Source organism: Oncorhynchus keta, chromosome 12, assembly GCF_023373465.1.
Source record: "Oncorhynchus keta strain PuntledgeMale-10-30-2019 chromosome 12, Oket_V2, whole genome shotgun sequence".
NCBI lineage: Eukaryota > Metazoa > Chordata > Actinopteri > Salmoniformes > Salmonidae > Oncorhynchus > Oncorhynchus keta.
This window is the reverse complement of record NC_068432.1, coordinates 45,568,376-45,584,813: the sequence shown is the minus strand read 5'-3', so window position 1 is coordinate 45,584,813 and position 16,438 is coordinate 45,568,376. Positions and strand designations below refer to the sequence as shown.

Below are 16,438 nucleotides of genomic sequence, written 5' to 3'. Positions count from 1 at the left end.
GCCTCGTTACAGTTTTGACTTAAAAATCGACATGGAAATCTATGGCAAGACTTGAAAATGGCTGTCTAGCAATGATCAATACCCAACTTGACAGAGCTTGAACATTTTTTGAAAGAATAAATGGGCAAATACTGTACAATCTAGGTGTGCAAAGCTCTTCAAGAGCTATCAGGAAGTCTCACAGCTGTAATCACTGTCAAAGGTGATTCTAACATGTATTAACTCAAGGGGTTGAATACTTATATTATTCATTTGTTTTCTATTAATTGTAAAAAAATAAAAATAAATATATACACACAAATTTTTCTTCCACTTTGACATAAGTATTTTGTGTAGATAGTTAATTAAATACATCCATTTTAATCCTGGTTTGTAACAACGCCATTTGGAAAAAGTCCAGGGGTGTGACTACTTTCTGAGGCACTGTAAGTGGGTGACAGGGTGTGTGTGTGCATGCATATAATGCCATGTCCATAACATCACCGTGCAGGGGTTGACCGTGAGGGCGCTCTTGATGAAGTTGAACTGCAGTATGCCAGCCTGCTGGGTCTGGGGAGGAGCCTCCTCCATGTTCTCTACTAGCTCTGCCTCCTCTCTGCTAGTGATGACCCACAGGTGGTAGCCCTCTGCTCCCCAGCACATTGAGCTGATATTTATAGGGTCCTTTTTAGTTCCGTCTGACCGATACCTGGAGAGAGATAGGAGGGCAGAATAATATGCAAAAATGCACCCTATATGAAGTCAATGAAAGAGCGCCATCTTCAGTCTGTACTGAGGTGTACAGGTCTTGTTTTTGTTGTATGGAATGTTTACATCTACAGTACATTAGGAAGTTTTCAGACCCCTTCAGTTTTTCCACATTTTATTAAGTTACAGCCATATTCTAAAATTGATTTAAACCCCCAATCATTCTATTACACAACCCCAAAGTAAAAACAAGTTTACATTTTTTTTTGCAAATGTATCAAAAATAAAACTGAAATATCATATTAACATATTAACAGCACCTTTGGGTACCTTTGAGTCTTATTGGGTATGAAGCTACACGCTTGGCACACCTGTATTTGGGGAGTTTCTCCCATTCTTCTCTGCAGATCCTCTCAAGCTCTGTCAGGTTGGACAGAGCTTGAGAGAATTTGTTTTTCAGGTCTCTCCAGAGATGTTCGATTGGGTTTAAGTCTGGGCTTTGTCCTGTTGGAAGGTGAACCTTCGCCCCAGTCCGAGGTCCTGAGTGCTTTGGAGCAGGTTTTCATCATGGATCTCTCTGTACATTGCTCAGCTGATCTTTCCCTGGATTCTGACTAGTCTCCCAGTTCCTGTCACTGAAAAACATCCCCACAGCATAATGCTGCCACCACCATGCTTCACCGTAGGGATGGTATTGGCCAGGTGATGAGCGGTGCCTGGCTTCCTCCAGACGTGAAGCTTTGCATTCAGGCCAAAGAGTTCAATCTTGGTTTCATCAGACCAGAGAATCCTGGTTCTCATGGTCTGAGAATCTTTAGGTGACTTTTACTGAGGAGTGGCTTCTGTCTGGCCACTACCATAAAGGCCTGATTGGTGGAGTGCTGCAGAGATAGTTGTCCTTCTGGAAAGTTCTCCCATCTCCACAGAGGAACTCTTTAGCTCTGTCAGAGTGACCATCTGGTTCTTCGTCACCTCCCTGACCAAGGCCCTTCTCCCCCGATTGCTCAGTTTGGCCAGGTAGCCAGCTCTAGGAGGAGTCTTGGTAGTTTCAAACTTCTTCCATTTAACATTGATGGAGGCCACTGATCTTGGGGACTTTCAATGCTGCAGAAATGTTTTGGTTACCTTCCTCAGATGTGTGCCTCGACACAATGGTTTTGCTCTGACACTATCAACTGTAGGACCTTATATAGACAGTTATGTGCCTTTCCAAATCATGTCCAATCAATTGAATTTACCTCAGGTGGACTCCAATCAAGTTGTAGAAACATCAAGGATGATCAACGGAAACAGGATGCACCTGAGCTCAATTTCATGTCTCATAGCAAAGAGTCTGAATACTTATGGAAATGTAATCAGTTTTTATTTTTAATACATTTGCGAAAAAACTTTGTCATTATGGGGTATTGTGTGGAGATTGATTATGTTTAATCCATTTTAGAATAAGGTTGTAATTTAACAAAATGTGAAAAAGGTGAAGGGGTCTGAATACTTTCTGAATGCACTGTGTACATCTGCTTTCTACATTACCAAAGCTTTTATATATGTGGGAGAAAAATTCCCTTTCGAAGGCAAATAAAGTTGTGTCTATATCCATCTAGAACTGTGCAGCTGACTGAACTGCAGAGGTAATTTTGATCATCACTTACGCAAAGTCCTCCCCCAGGGTACAGATGAGGTGGGCTCCGAACACACTCCACAGAGACAGTCCCCCGCACTCCCAGGTCACCATGGCAACACTGTAGTCGGGGGACCAGCGGATCAGCTTCACCGCGCCTGTCTTGTTACACACATCTGAGGAGGAGGAGGAGGAGGAGGAGGAGGAACGGACGACAGGTCAGACAATAATATTTTCTGTAACATGGAGGGTTTGTTAAATATCCTTTTAAACCAAAACATAATTGTTCCTGGAACTATTGTCATGATTTTTTTCCAGCCGAACTTTCCAGCAACAGTTCTAGACCACATGGCTTGTTTCACCACTTGTTGACAGAGATAGGTTGCAGGATCTCCCATGATGAAAACAGAGCTCAGGTTTATGATAGGTCAATAGGATTTCACACTGTACTCTCATTTTATACCATTCACTTCCACGAGGGGGCAGACACATACCATAACATGAAATCAACAGATTCTGTCTCATACATAGCCTGTGTTGAGGGGAACTAAACACCACTTGCCAGTCGAAATCAAAACATAACCACTATTTACAATAAAAACATAACCACTATTTACAATAAAAACAATGTGAGACTAGAGAGTAGTAGTTTGTATAAAAGGTACATGTGTCAGGTGGTACCAGGGTGGATGTGTTTAGGGGGTTGTACGTACCGGGGTAGTGCGTTTAGGGGGTTGTACGTACCGGGGTAGTGCGTTTAGGGGGTTGTACGTACCGGGGTAGTGCGTTTAGGGGGTTGTACGTACCGGGGTAGTGCGTTTAGGGGGTTGTACGTACCGGGGTAGTGCGTTTAGGGGGTTGTACGTACCGGGGCAGTGCGTTTAGGGGGTTGTACGTACCGGGGCAGTGCGTTTAGGGGGTTGTACGTACCGGGGCAGTGCGTTTAGGGGGTTGTACGTACCGGGGCAGTGCGTTTGGGGGTTGTACGTACCGGGGTAGTGCGTTTCGGGGTTGTACGTACCGGGGTAGTGCGTTTACGGGGTTGTACGTACCGGGGTAGTGCGTTTAGGGGGTTGTACGTACCGGGGCAGTGCGTTTAGGGGGTTGTACGTACCGGGGCAGTGCGTTTAGGGGGTTGTACGTACCGGGGCAGTGCGTTTAGGGGGTTGTACGTACCGGGGCAGTGCGTTTAGGGGGTTGTACGTACCGGGGCAGTGCGTTTAGGGGGTTGTACGTACCGGGGCAGTGCGTTTAGGGGGTTGTACGTACCGGGGCAGTGCGTTTAGGGGGTTGTACGTACCGGGGCAGTGCGTTTAGGGGGTTGTACGTACCGGGGCAGTGTGTTTAGGGGGTAGTGTGTTTAGGGGTTGTACTTACCGGGGTAGTGTGTTTAGGGGTTGTACGTACCGGGGTAGTGTGTTTAGGGGGTTGTACGTACCGGGGTAGTGTGTTTAGGGGGTTGTACGTACCGGGGTAGTGTGTTTAGGGGGTTGTACGTACCGGGGCAGTGCATACCGGGGCAGTGCGTTTAGGGGGTTGTACGTACCGGGGCAGTGCGTACCGGGGTAGTGTGTTTAGGGGTTGTACTTACCGGGGTAGTGTGTTTAGGGGTTGTACGTGCCCCGGGGTAGTGTGTTTAGGGGGTTGTACGTACCGGGGTAGTGTGTTTAGGGGGTTGTACGTACCGGGGTAGTGTGTTTAGGGGGTTGTACGTACCGGGGTAGTGTGTTTAGGGGGTTGTACGTACCGGGGTAGTGTGTTTAGGGGGTTGTACGTACCGGGGTAGTGTGTTTAGGGGGTTGTACGTACCGGGGTAGTGTGTTTAGGGGGTTGTACGTACCGGGGTAGTGTTTAGGAGTGAGCTCCAGCTTGTGGGAGAGCTGCATGGACCCTGTAGTGGTATCGATACTGTACACCAACACTGAGCCACTGGAACACAGACAGAAACACGGTCAGTGGATTCAATACATCATTCAATACAATTAGCCTACATTTCCTGACTGACAAACTGCTGCTGAAATAAGGCACTGTGAGGATTCAATAAATATTTAGATGAAAGGTTGGAGATTCAAATCACTGCCATCTACCGACTGTCACTCGGGCCATCTACCGACTGTCACTCGGGCCATCTACCGACTGTCACTCGGGCCATCTACCGACTGTCACTCGGGCCATCTACCGACTGTCACTCGGGCCATCTACCGTCTGTCACTCGGGCCATCTACCGTCTGTCACTCGGGCCATCTACCGTCTGTCACTCGGGCCATCTACCGTCTGTCACTCGGGCCATCTACCGTCTGTCACTCGGGCCATCTACCGTCTGTCACTCGGGCCATCTACCGTCTGTCACTCGGGCCATCTACTGTCTGTCACTCAGGCCATCTACTGTCTGTCACTCAGGTTCTCTCGGTCTCCTGCTGACCTCAGTATCACCACAGGCCTCTATAAACCCTGCATTAATGGAATGTTAATTACACAATCAAGAGATGCAGTCACACTGTTCAGCCAGCCAGCCAACCAGCCAGCCAGCCAGCCAGCCAGCCAGCCAGCCAACCAGCCAGCCAACCAGCCAGCCAGCCAGGTGTCAATGTGTGAGAGATTAAAAATAGTCCAGACAGTCCTGCCAAGCTGGCAGATTGTACAATCCTTGAGGACCTCTTGTCAAGCACACACCAATCACACAAAAGATACACACACGTACCTGGCACAGCCAAAGGTCACCAGTCTGTACTTATTGTTGACAGCCACACACGTGCCGTCTGTTACATCTGCTGCCCAGACGCCCTGCAGCTGCTGTAAGAGAGGTCAGATCACCGCTTTTCCACTGACACACCTCTGCCTTTCACTTTCTTTCTCTCCCACACACATCACCTCACACAGCACATCACCACACACATCACATCACCTCACATCACCTCACACATCACCACACACATCACATCACCTCACATCACCTCACACATCACCACACACATCACCTCACACATCACATCACCTCACACAGCACAGGATCTCACACAGCACATCACCTCACATCACACAGCACAGCACATCACATCACCTCACATCACAGCACCTCACACAGCACATCACATTTACATTTAAGTCATTTAATGATGATGACATCACCTCACATCACAGCACAGCATCTCACACATCACCTCACACAGCACCTCACACAGCACATCACCTCACACAGCACATCACATCACCTCACACAGCACCTCACACAGCACCTCACATCACATCACCTCACACAGCACATCACCTCACATCACAGCACAGCACAGCACCTCACACAGCATCTCACACAGCACCTCACCTCACACAGCATCTCACACAGCACCTCACACAGCACCTCACACAGCACCTCACATCACATCACCTCACACAGCATCGCACACAGCAGTTATGCTTCATTGTTTAACATGATTCACAAAACTCTGCTGTATTGTGTGGGCACTACAGCAAAGCACACACACACCACACACACAAAGTTCTTACATCTGCAGTGATCCTGTTGGCTAGAGGAGTGATGAACCCCAGCCTGCCATCATCAAGCACCACAGCAAAGCCATCCAGTGTCACACAGTAGGTCATGTCTCTGATGTACACCCCCTTCAGGTCCAGACACAGACCACCTGCAGAGACACACACACATAAACAAACCCAGACTTAGAACACACAAACCACAACGGGGGGGTCTGACAGTGCCTAAACCACAACGAGGGGGTCTACCACAACGGACGGGGGGGTCTGACAGTGCCTAAACCACAACGAGGGGGTCTACCACAACGGACGGGGGGGTCTGACAGTGCCTAAACCACAACGGGGGGGTCTGACAGTGTCTAAACCACAACGGGGGGGTCTGACAGTGTCTAAACCACAATGAGGGGGTCTGACAGTGTCTAAACCACAACGAGGGGTCTGACAGTGCCTAAACCACAACGAGGGGGCTGACAGTGTCTAAACCACAACGGGGGGTCTGACAGTGTCTAAACCACAATGAGGGGGTCTGACAGTGTCTAAACCACAACGAGGGGGTCTGACAGTGCCTAAACCACAACGAGGGGGTCTGACAGTGCCTAAACCACAACGAGGGGGTCTGACAGTGCCTAAACCACAACGAGGGGTCTGACAGTGTCTAAACCACAACGGGGGGTCTGACAGTGCCTAAAGCACAACGGGGGTCTGACAGTGCCTAAAGCACAACGGGGGGGGTCTGACAGTGCCTAAAGCACAACGGGGGTCTGACAGTGCCTAAAGCACAACGGGGGTCTGACAGTGCCTAAAGCACGGGGGTCTGACAGTGCCTAAAGCACAACGGGGGGTCTGACAGTGTCTAAACCACAACGAGGGGGTCTGACAGTGCCTAAACCACAACGGGGGTCTGACAGTGTCTAAACCACAACGAGGGGTCTGACAGTGTCTAAACCACAACGAGGGGGTCTGACAGTGTCTAAACCACAACGAGGGGGTCTACCACAACGAGGGGGTCTGACAGTGCCTAAACCACAACGAGGGGGTCTGACAGTGCCTAAACCACAACGAGGGGGTCTGACAGTGCCTAAACCACAACGAGGGGGTCTGACAGTGCCTAAACCACAACGAGGGGGTCTGACAGTGCCTAAACCACAACGAGGGGGTCTGACAGTGTCTAAACCACAACGAGGGGGTCTGACAGTGTCTAAACCACAACGGGGGGGTCTGACAGTGCCTAAAGCACAACGGGGGGTCTGACAGTGCCTAAAGCACAACGGGGGGTCTGACAGTGCCTAAAGCACAACGGGGGGTCTGACAGTGCCTAAAGCACAACGGGGTCTGACAGTGCCTAAAGCACAACGGGGGGTCTGACAGTGCCTAAAGCACAACGGGGGGTCTGACAGTGCCTAATCCACAACGGGGGGTCTGACAGTGCCTAAACCACAACGAGGGGGTCTGACAGTGTCTAAACCACAACGAGGGGTCTGACAGTGTCTAAACCACAACTAGGGGGTCTGACAGTGTCTAAACCACAACGAGGGGGTCTACCACAACGAGGGGTCTGACAGTGCCTAAACCACAACGAGGGGTCTGACAGTGCCTAAACCACAACGAGGGGGTCTGACAGTGCCTAAACCACAACGAGGGGGTCTGACAGTGCCTAAACCACAACGGGGGGTCTGACAGTGCCTAAACCACAACGGGGGGTCTGACAGTGTCTAAACCACAACGAGGGGTCTGACAGTGCCTAAACCACAACGAGGGGGTCTGACAGTGCCTAAACCACAACGAGGGGGTCTGACAGTGTCTAAAGCACAACGAGGGGGTCTGACAGTGCCTAAAGCACAACGGGGGTCTGACAGTGCCTAAGGCACAACGGGGGGTCTGACAGTGCCTAAACCACAACGAGGGGGTCTGACAGTGCCTAAAGCACAACGGGGGTCTGACAGTGTCTAAACCACAACGAGGGGGTCTATCACAACGAGGGGGTCTGACAGTGTCTAAACCACAACGGGGGTCTGACAGTGCCTAAAGCACAACGGGGGGTCTGACAGTGCCTAAACCACAACGGGGGGTCTGACAGTGTCTAAACCACAACGGGGGTCTGACAGTGTCTAAACCACAACGGGGGGTCTGACAGTGTCTAAACCACAACGGGGGGTCTGACAGTGTCTAAACCACAACGGGGGGTCTGACAGTGTCTAAACCACAACGGGGGTCTGACAGTGCCTAAAGCACAACGAGGGGGTCTGACAGTGCCTAAAGCACAACGAGGGGGTCTGACAGTGCCTAAAGCACAACGAGGGGTCTGACAGTGCCTAAAGCACAACGGGGGTCTGACAGTGCCTAAAGCACAACGGGGTCTGACAGTGCCTAAAGCACAACGGGGGTCTGACAGTGCCTAAAGCACAACGGGGGGTCTGACAGTGTCTAAACCACAACGAGGGGGTCTGACAGTGCCTAAACCACAACGGGGGTCTGACAGTGTCTAAACCACAACGAGGGGGTCTGACAGTGTCTAAACCACAACGAGGGGGTCTACCACAACGAGGGGGTCTGACAGTGCCTAAACCACAACGAGGGGGTCTGACAGTGCCTAAACCACAACGAGGGGGTCTGACAGTGCCTAAACCACAACGAGGGGGTCTGACAGTGCCTAAACCACAACGAGGGGGCTGACAGTGCCTAAACCACAACGGGGGGTCTGACAGTTCCTAAACCACAACGGGGGTCTGACAGTGCCTAAACCTCAACGGGGGGTCTGACAGTGTCTAAACCACAACGAGGGGTCTGACAGTGCCTAAACCACAACGAGGGGTCTGACAGTGCCTAAACCACAACGAGGGGGTCTGACAGTGCCTAAACCACAACGAGGGGGTCTGACAGTGCCTAAACCACAACAAGGGGGTCTGACAATGCCTAAAGCACAACGAGCGGTCTGACAGTGTCTAAAGCACAACGAGGGGGTCTGACAGTGCCTAAAGCACAACGGGGGGTCTGACAGTGCCTAAACCACAACGAGGGGGTCTGACAGTGCCTAAAGCACAACGAGGGGTCTGACAGTGCCTAAAGCACAACGGGGGGTCTGACAGTGTCTAAACCACAACGAGGGGGTCTGACAGTGCCTAAAGCACAACGGGGGTCTGACAGTGCCTAAACCACAACGGGGGGGTCTGACAGTGTCTAAACCACAACGGGGGGTCTGACAGTGTCTAAACCACAACGGGGGGGTCTGACAGTGCCTAAAGCACAACGGGGGGTCTGACAGTGCCTAAAACACAACGGGGGTCTGACAGTGTCTAAACCACAACGGGGGTCTGACAGTGTCTAAACCACAACGGGGGTCTGACAGTGTCTAAACCACAACGAGGGGGCTGACAGTGTCTAAACCACAATGGGGGTCTGACAGTGCCTAAAGCACAACGGGGGGGTCTGACAGTGCCTAAAGCACAACGGGGGGGTCTGACAGTGCCTAAAGCACAACGAGGGGGTCTGACAGTGCCTAAAGCACAACGAGGGGGTCTGACAGTGCCTAAAGCACAACGAGGGGGTCTGAAGTGCCTAAACCACAACGAGAGGGCTTTATCTAAAACACATGGCTAGATGGATGTAGGTCCAGATCATTATGTAAACATGGCTGGATATGGTGGAGCTTACAGGGACTGGTAGGGCTAAGGGCAGACTGTAGGTGAGGTGGGGAGAGGATGCTATAGTGATTGGGACTGACCTCTGGCAGACTGTAGGTGAGGTGGGGAGAGGATGCTATAGTGATTGGGACTGACCTCTGGCAGGCTGTAGGTGAGGTGGGGAGAGGATGCTATAGTGATTGGGACTGACCTCTGGCAGACTGTAGGTGAGGTGGGGAGAGGATGCTATAGTGATTGGGACTGACCTCTGGCAGGCTGTAGGTGAGGTGGGGAGAGGATGCTAGAGTGATTGGGACTGACCTCTGGCAGACTGTAGGTGAGGTGGGGAGAGGATGCTAGAGTGATTGGGACTGACCTCTGGCAGACTGTAGGTGAGGTGGGGAGAGGATGCTATAGTGATTGGGACTGACCTCTGGCAGACTGTAGGTGAGGTGGGGAGAGGATGCTAGAGTGATTGGGACTGACCTCTGGCAGACTGTAGGTGAGGTGGGGAGAGGATGCTATAGTGATTGGGACTGACCTCTGGCAGACTGTAGGTGAGGTGGGGAGAGGATGCTATAGTGATTGGGACTGACCTCTGGCAGACTGTAGGTGAGGTGGGGAGAGGATGCTATAGTGATTGGGACTGACCTCTGGCAGACTGTAGGTGAGGTGGGAGAGGATGCTATAGTGATTGGGACTGACCTCTGGCAGACTGTAGGTGAGGTGGGGAGAGGATGCTATAGTGATTGGGACTGACCTCTGGCAGACTGTAGGTGAGGTGGGGAGAGGATGCTATAGTGATTGGGACTGACCTCTGGCAGACTGTAGGTGAGGTGGGGAGAGGATGCTATAGTGATTGGGACTGACCTCTGGCAGACTGTAGGTGAGGTGGGGAGAGGATGCTATAGTGATTGGGACTGACCTCTGGCAGACTGTAGGTGAGGTGGGGAGAGGATGCTATAGTGATTGGGACTGACCTCTGGCAGACTGTAGGTGAGGTGGGGAGAGGATGCTATAGTGATTGGGACTGACCTCTGGCAGACTGTAGGTGAGGTGGGGAGAGGATGCTATAGTGATTGGGACTGACCTCTGGCAGACTGTAGGTGAGGTGGGGAGAGGATGCTATAGTGATTGGGACTGACCTCTGGCAGACTGTAGGTGAGGTGGGGAGAGGATGCTATAGTGATTGGGACTGACCTCTGGCAGACTGTAGGTGAGGTGGGGAGAGGATGCTATAGTGATTGGGACTGACCTCTGGCAGACTGTAGGTCCAGGGAGAAAGGGACACTACAGAGACTGATGGCCTTCCTGCCGTTGCTGACTCCATCCCAGTGGAGGACGTGGAGGTAGCCATCAGCAGTAGACACCAATAGATCCTCCTGAAGAGACTGCATGCTGAAGGGACAGAAAAGAGGACAAAGGAGAAAGAGAGCGGCCAATAAATTAGGACGGAGAGGGTGACAATAAAGAGAGTTTTGTTACAAAGTTTAAGAAGTTGAATGAAAAAAGAACAGATAAAAGGAGGAGGATGAAAATATATATGTTTTAAAAGAGTGAGAATGCAGAGAGAGAGAGACGAGTGTTCCTCCTGGGGAGCTGCAGAGGGACCAGGATGGAATGTGCAGTGTACTCAGATGGTGTGTGAGTACTGAGGAGTACCCTGTAGCCCAGTCTCAGTAATCTGAATGTGGTCTGGCCAGAACACTTCATCTCTCCAGAGGAGAATAGGCCAGAAATACTGGAGAATAAAGGCTTTTGAATCCAACAGGACAATACTGGGGCTTAGCTTCTCTCCTCAATTCACCCCAGGCAAGCAGCCCGGAAGTCAGGCTACTGGAAGGACACACACACACACACACACACACACACACACACACACACACACACACACACACACACACACACACACACACACACACACACACACACGAAAAGCGAAGAGCAATAAAACCTTAAAATGTCCTACTGTAGTCCACAGGGACTAGACGAGGAATGTGCAAAGCCGAACCCACGTTGTTATATCATTTGCAGAAGACACAAATTGGTTTGGGAAGAAAAGTAGGAAATCTATTCAGCGCAGAAATGTCCACAGTGGCTGAAGTAAGTACCAAGCACCAGTCCAGAATGGGAAAACTAACTAGACTTATAATGGCCAACAACTACACCAGTGTTAACTTTCAAACTAAACACACTTCAGTGTCCAGTTGGTGTTTGAGTGTGAGTTGTGTGTAGATGTGTATGTGCACCCATTTATGTGTGTGTGTGTGTGTGTGTGTGTGTGTGTGTGTATGTGTGTGTGTGTATGTGTGTATGTATGTATGTATGTATGTATGTATGTATGTATGTATGTATGTATGTATGTATGTATGTATGTATGTATGTATGTGTGTGTGTATATGTATGTATGTATGTATGTATGTATGTATGTATGTATGTATGTATGTATGTATGTATGTATGTATGTATGTATGTATGTATGTATGTATGTATGTATGTATGTATGTGCGAGAGCGAGACAGGTACCTGGTAATGGGAGCCTCCAGGTCTATGGGTCTCTTCATCTCCAGGCTGAGAGCGGGGGCACACTGCTCCTCTTTATAACCTGGGGTGACCTTAACACCACGACTCCCTCTGTAAACACACACACAATGAGGACGTGTATGTGGCAGAGGTAATGAGGGCACATAGGGTTCATGGATCTGATTTATCCAATTCACTCTACCTTATCAAGTCTAAAATCAACAGGGGGAAAAGGCTGGGTTAGTCAAACAATAGCACTACAGGATCTAGGCACGAACGAGGCCAAACCGCAGCCGGCACAGTGATGCCTGTGTTTAGTACATCTGCCTCCTTCCTCATCAAGTCCAGACTTGGTCCAGATTCCCTGACAATGCTTTGATGTAGTGACTGGTAGCACAGAGTGGAACAGAGGTTTTGTGAGGGGGAGTAGGTGGGTCTGTGTGTGTGTACAGGCATGTCCTCATTGGAACTCTCACAATCTTTCATAACGGCTGAGTGACGCTGTTTTGCTGGTATCACCCTGATCAGCCGGAGGGCGTTAAACCTCTCTCCACAGTTAAACCTCCTCTGTATGGCTTGTTTGGCCAAAATCTCAGCTACTTCATAAATACTCTACTTCATAGCTTCATAAATATTCTACTGTACTTCATGGCTGTATTGGTTTATGTGCATGTGAGATAGTGGTCTAGGTCTGATATGAACCACATATTCAGGCTAACTGAAGGCCTGTGGCCAAAAAAAGACCAGAGTCTCAGAGGCTGAGAGAAGCCCTTTGGTTCTGTGACTGCAGAACTGAAAATGACTGCATGTAAGGTAACACACCTCGCATCCAGCTGTTGATGCGAAATGGGCTTCATAAATAGACGTGATTCATTGACTGGGCTCGCTGTGGAGATCTGAGTTCTGTCAGAGAGCAGAGAGAGCTGGCTGGCTGAAAAGCCTCTCTTCCACTGTGTTGACACACGCACCCAAACATCTATTCACCCACGCAGCCCTGCTATAACAGTGGGAGGGCCCGGCCCAAGACTGGCGAGGAACACACTGTGCTGTACAGTCAGTCATCCACAGCATTCACTGTTCATGGAATTAGTCCAGACATTTGCCAAGGCCTTCAACATGCAATGATGTCCTAAACTACAGTACATCCTATCCCTCAGGCCTCCTGACTGGTACACTAATTATCATAGCATGTAGACAGGAGCTACAGTGGAGTTTGTCTATGCTGTGAGTGAATGAATGAATACAACCACCTTTGCAGTTCAACAACTGACATCTATGAGTGAGCATTGTAGAACTTCATTCTTTTAACATTTAGTCCCTCTGCCTCCCACAGCAGGTTCCTGACCTGCTGCAGGTGACCTTGGTTATTCTATTTTGAACTTCAATCTTTGACCCTGAAGAAAGCGAGTGGGTGGAGAGGACAATAAATACATATTTATCTACTCACTTGGAATAGACGGGTTCATAAAGATACTTGTCCTCTCCTCCTCCCACCACGTCAAACAGGAGGATGTAGCCATTGGCAGCCTGCAGAGAAGAGAAGAGAAGAGGAGAGGAAGAGAGAGAGGAAGGAAGAGAAGAGAGGAAGAGAGGAAGGAAGAGAGGAAGAGAGAGAGGAAGAGAAGAGAAAGAGAGAGAGGAAGAGAAGAGAAAGAGAGAGAGAGGAAGGAAGTGAAGAGAGAGGAAGGAAGAGAAGAGAGAGAGGAAGGAAGAGAAGAGAAAGAGAGAGAAAGAGAAAGAGAGAGAGAAAGAGAAGAGAAAGAGAGAGAGAAAGAGAAGAGAAAGAGAGAGAGGAAGAGAAGAGAAAGAGAGAGAGAGGAAGGAAGTGAAGAGAGAGAGGAAGGAAGAGAAGAGAAAGAGAGAGAAAGGAAGAGAAGAGAAAGAGAGAGAAAGAGAGAGAGAGAAAGAGAAGAGAAAGAGAGAGAGAGAGAAAGAAGAGAAGAGAAGAGAGAGAGAGAAAGAGAAGAGAGAGAGAAGAGAAGGAAGAGAAGAGAGAGAGGAAGAGAGGAAAGAGAGAAGAGAAAGAGAGAGAAAGAGAGAGAGAGAGAAAGAGAAAGAGAGAAAGAGAAAGAGAGAGAGAGAAAGAGAGAAGAGAAAGAGAAGAGAGAGAGAGAAGAGAAAGAGAGAAAGAGAAAGAGAGAGAGAAGAGAAAGAGAAAGAGAGAGAGAAGAGAGGAAAGAGAGAAGAGAGAAAGAGAGAAAGGAGGAGAGGAAGAGAGAGAGGAAGGAAGGAAGAGAAGAAGAGAGAGAGGAAGAGAGAGAGAGAGAGGAAGGAAGAGAGAGAGAGAGAGGAAGGAAGAGAAGAGAGAGAGGAAGGGAAGAGAAGAGAGAGGAAGGAAGAGAAGAGAGAGGAAGGAAGAGAAGAGAGAGGAAGGAAGAGAAGAGAGAGGAAGGAAGAGAAGAGAGAGGAAGGAAGAGAAGAGAGAGGAAGGAAGAGAAGAGAGAGGAAGGAAGAGAAGAGAGAGGAAGGAAGAGAAGAGAAAGGAGGAGAGAAGAGAAGTAATCAGAAGAGAAGAGAACAGAACAGAAGAGTGAGAGAGGGAGAGAGAGAGGGGGGGACCATTCATGAGTATGTTGTAGCCTTGGTCATGCTTGAAATACTCTGATCTATCAAAGAGAGACTGGTTGGTGTTCCTACATCCAGCATGCTCTATACAGAAGACCCCTCTCTCCTTCCTCAGCCACTACCGTTCAGACATGTCACTGTCAACAGTTAGGAGAGGCTCCTGTTGCACTATGGAACAATCCTTGGATAGCTTTTGAGAATTCACAGATATTGAACATTTGAACATCTTGGCCGTGTTCTGTTATAATCTCCACCCAGCACAGCCAGAAGAGGACTGGCCACCCCTCATAGCCTGGTTCCTCTCTAGGTTTCTTCCTAGGTTTTGGCCTTTCTAGGGAGTTTTTCCTAGCCACCGTGCTTCTACACCTGCATTGCTTGCTGTTTGGGGTTTTAGTATGCATTTCTATACAGAACTTTGAGATATCAGCTGATGTAAGAAGGGATTTATAAATAATTTTGATTGACTGACTGACTGACTGACTGACTGACTGACTGACTGACTATGTGTGCAATAATTGTGTTTAGAATGACATTTGAATGACTACCTCATTGGTGTACCTCACAGATAATTCTGTGTAAGGTACCCCCAGTCGAGCAGTGAATTTCAAACATTGATTCAAACAAAAGACCAGGGAGGTTTTCCAATGCCTCACAAAGAAGGACCCCTATTGGTAAATCGGTAAATAAAACATTGAATAATCCATTTTACAGAATTAAGATTTTTTTTAAAAGAATAAATTGCCAAATATTGCATAATCCAGAAGTGGAATGCTCTTAAGACCCCCAGAAAGACTCACTGCCAAAGGTGATTCTAACATGTATCAACTCAGGGGAGAATGCTTGGAACAAAAAAAATCTAGATAGTAGTTTCATTTTAATTTTTTTCCCACTTTGACATGAGAATTTTGTGTAGATCACTGACACACACAAAAATGAAGAGTGGAAAAAGTCAAGGGGTGTGAATTCTTTCTGAAGGCACTGGGCTTTGGTCAAATGTAGTGTACTGAGTAGGGAATAGGATGCTATTTGAGATTCAGACACAGAGTGCAGCCAGTCCACAAACTGACCACGGTAACCTCAAGTAACCTCTGACATTTCTACAGCGTGGTAACCAAGGCAGCACCATGGGACTGATAAAATACAATGGAGAGAGAAATTGGACTAATTCAACAGGCTGGAATTCAGGATCAGGATAGAGCCACAAGTAATGAAGACCATAAAATCCCATTGCCAGGGAAAAGGTCTGCAAAGCCAAACTCGGTGTCTCCCCCAAATGGCACCCTACTCCCTATAAAGTACACTGCTCTTGTCAATAGTAGTGCACTACGTAGGGGGAATAAGGTGCCATTTGGGACAGCCTGGGTTCTGCTAAAGTCATTTAGGCTGGAGTAGCAGACAGGCTCTAGGACTACTCTTAAAAATACAAAACAACATTTCTATTCAGCTCTCATATCAGAGACAGTAAGGTGGTCATTCAATATGTCAACTTCTGGAACTGTTGTTAATGACTGAATAGTTCCAGCTATTCATGATCTGAATCAATGAGCCGATGTCCTGCATGCAGGGTATACACAGTGCATTAGGCAAGTATTCAATGCGAAAACAGGTTTAGGGGATTTTTAAAAATGTATTAAAAATAAAAGACTTGAAATTCAAATCAAATGTATTTATATAGCCCTTCGTACATCAGCTGATATCTCAAAATGCTGTACAGAAACCCAGCCTAAAACCCCAAACAGCAAGCAATGCAGGTGTAGAAGCACAGTGGCTAGGAAAAACTCCCTAGAAAGGCCAAAACCTAGGTAGAAACCTAGAGAGGAACCAGGCTATGTGGGGTGGCCAGTCCTCTTCTAGCTGTGCCGGGTGGAGATTATAACAGAACATGGCCAAGACCGTATCAAAAAGGAATTGCGCTCAGGTGCATCCTGTTTCCATT

General features: G+C 48.7%; 1 protein-coding gene across 21 annotated transcripts in view; it reads right to left on the bottom strand.

Annotated features, from left to right (window-relative positions):
• The window catches only part of LOC118391625 (guanine nucleotide exchange factor subunit RIC1-like), a 120,402-nt gene that overhangs the window by 28,690 nt on the left and 75,274 nt on the right, over positions 1-16,438 (bottom strand). For 19 of the 21 annotated variants that reach the window (XR_008061219.1, XR_008061221.1, XR_008061222.1 and 16 more), the window contains exons 3-10: positions 13,385-13,464; positions 11,941-12,048; positions 10,670-10,812; positions 5,810-5,946; positions 5,007-5,098; positions 4,146-4,234; positions 2,337-2,481; positions 484-688 (exon numbers count right to left, since the gene is read on the bottom strand). Coding sequence is in view for 3 of the 21 variants with exons in the window: in XM_052458462.1 (XP_052314422.1) it covers positions 484-688; positions 2,337-2,481; positions 4,146-4,234; positions 5,007-5,098; positions 5,810-5,946; positions 10,670-10,812; positions 11,941-12,048; positions 13,385-13,464 (999 nt within the window). In the remaining 18 variants the exon portion in view is untranslated. The other 2 variants (XM_052458463.1, XM_052458464.1) reach the window with 2 other exon arrangements.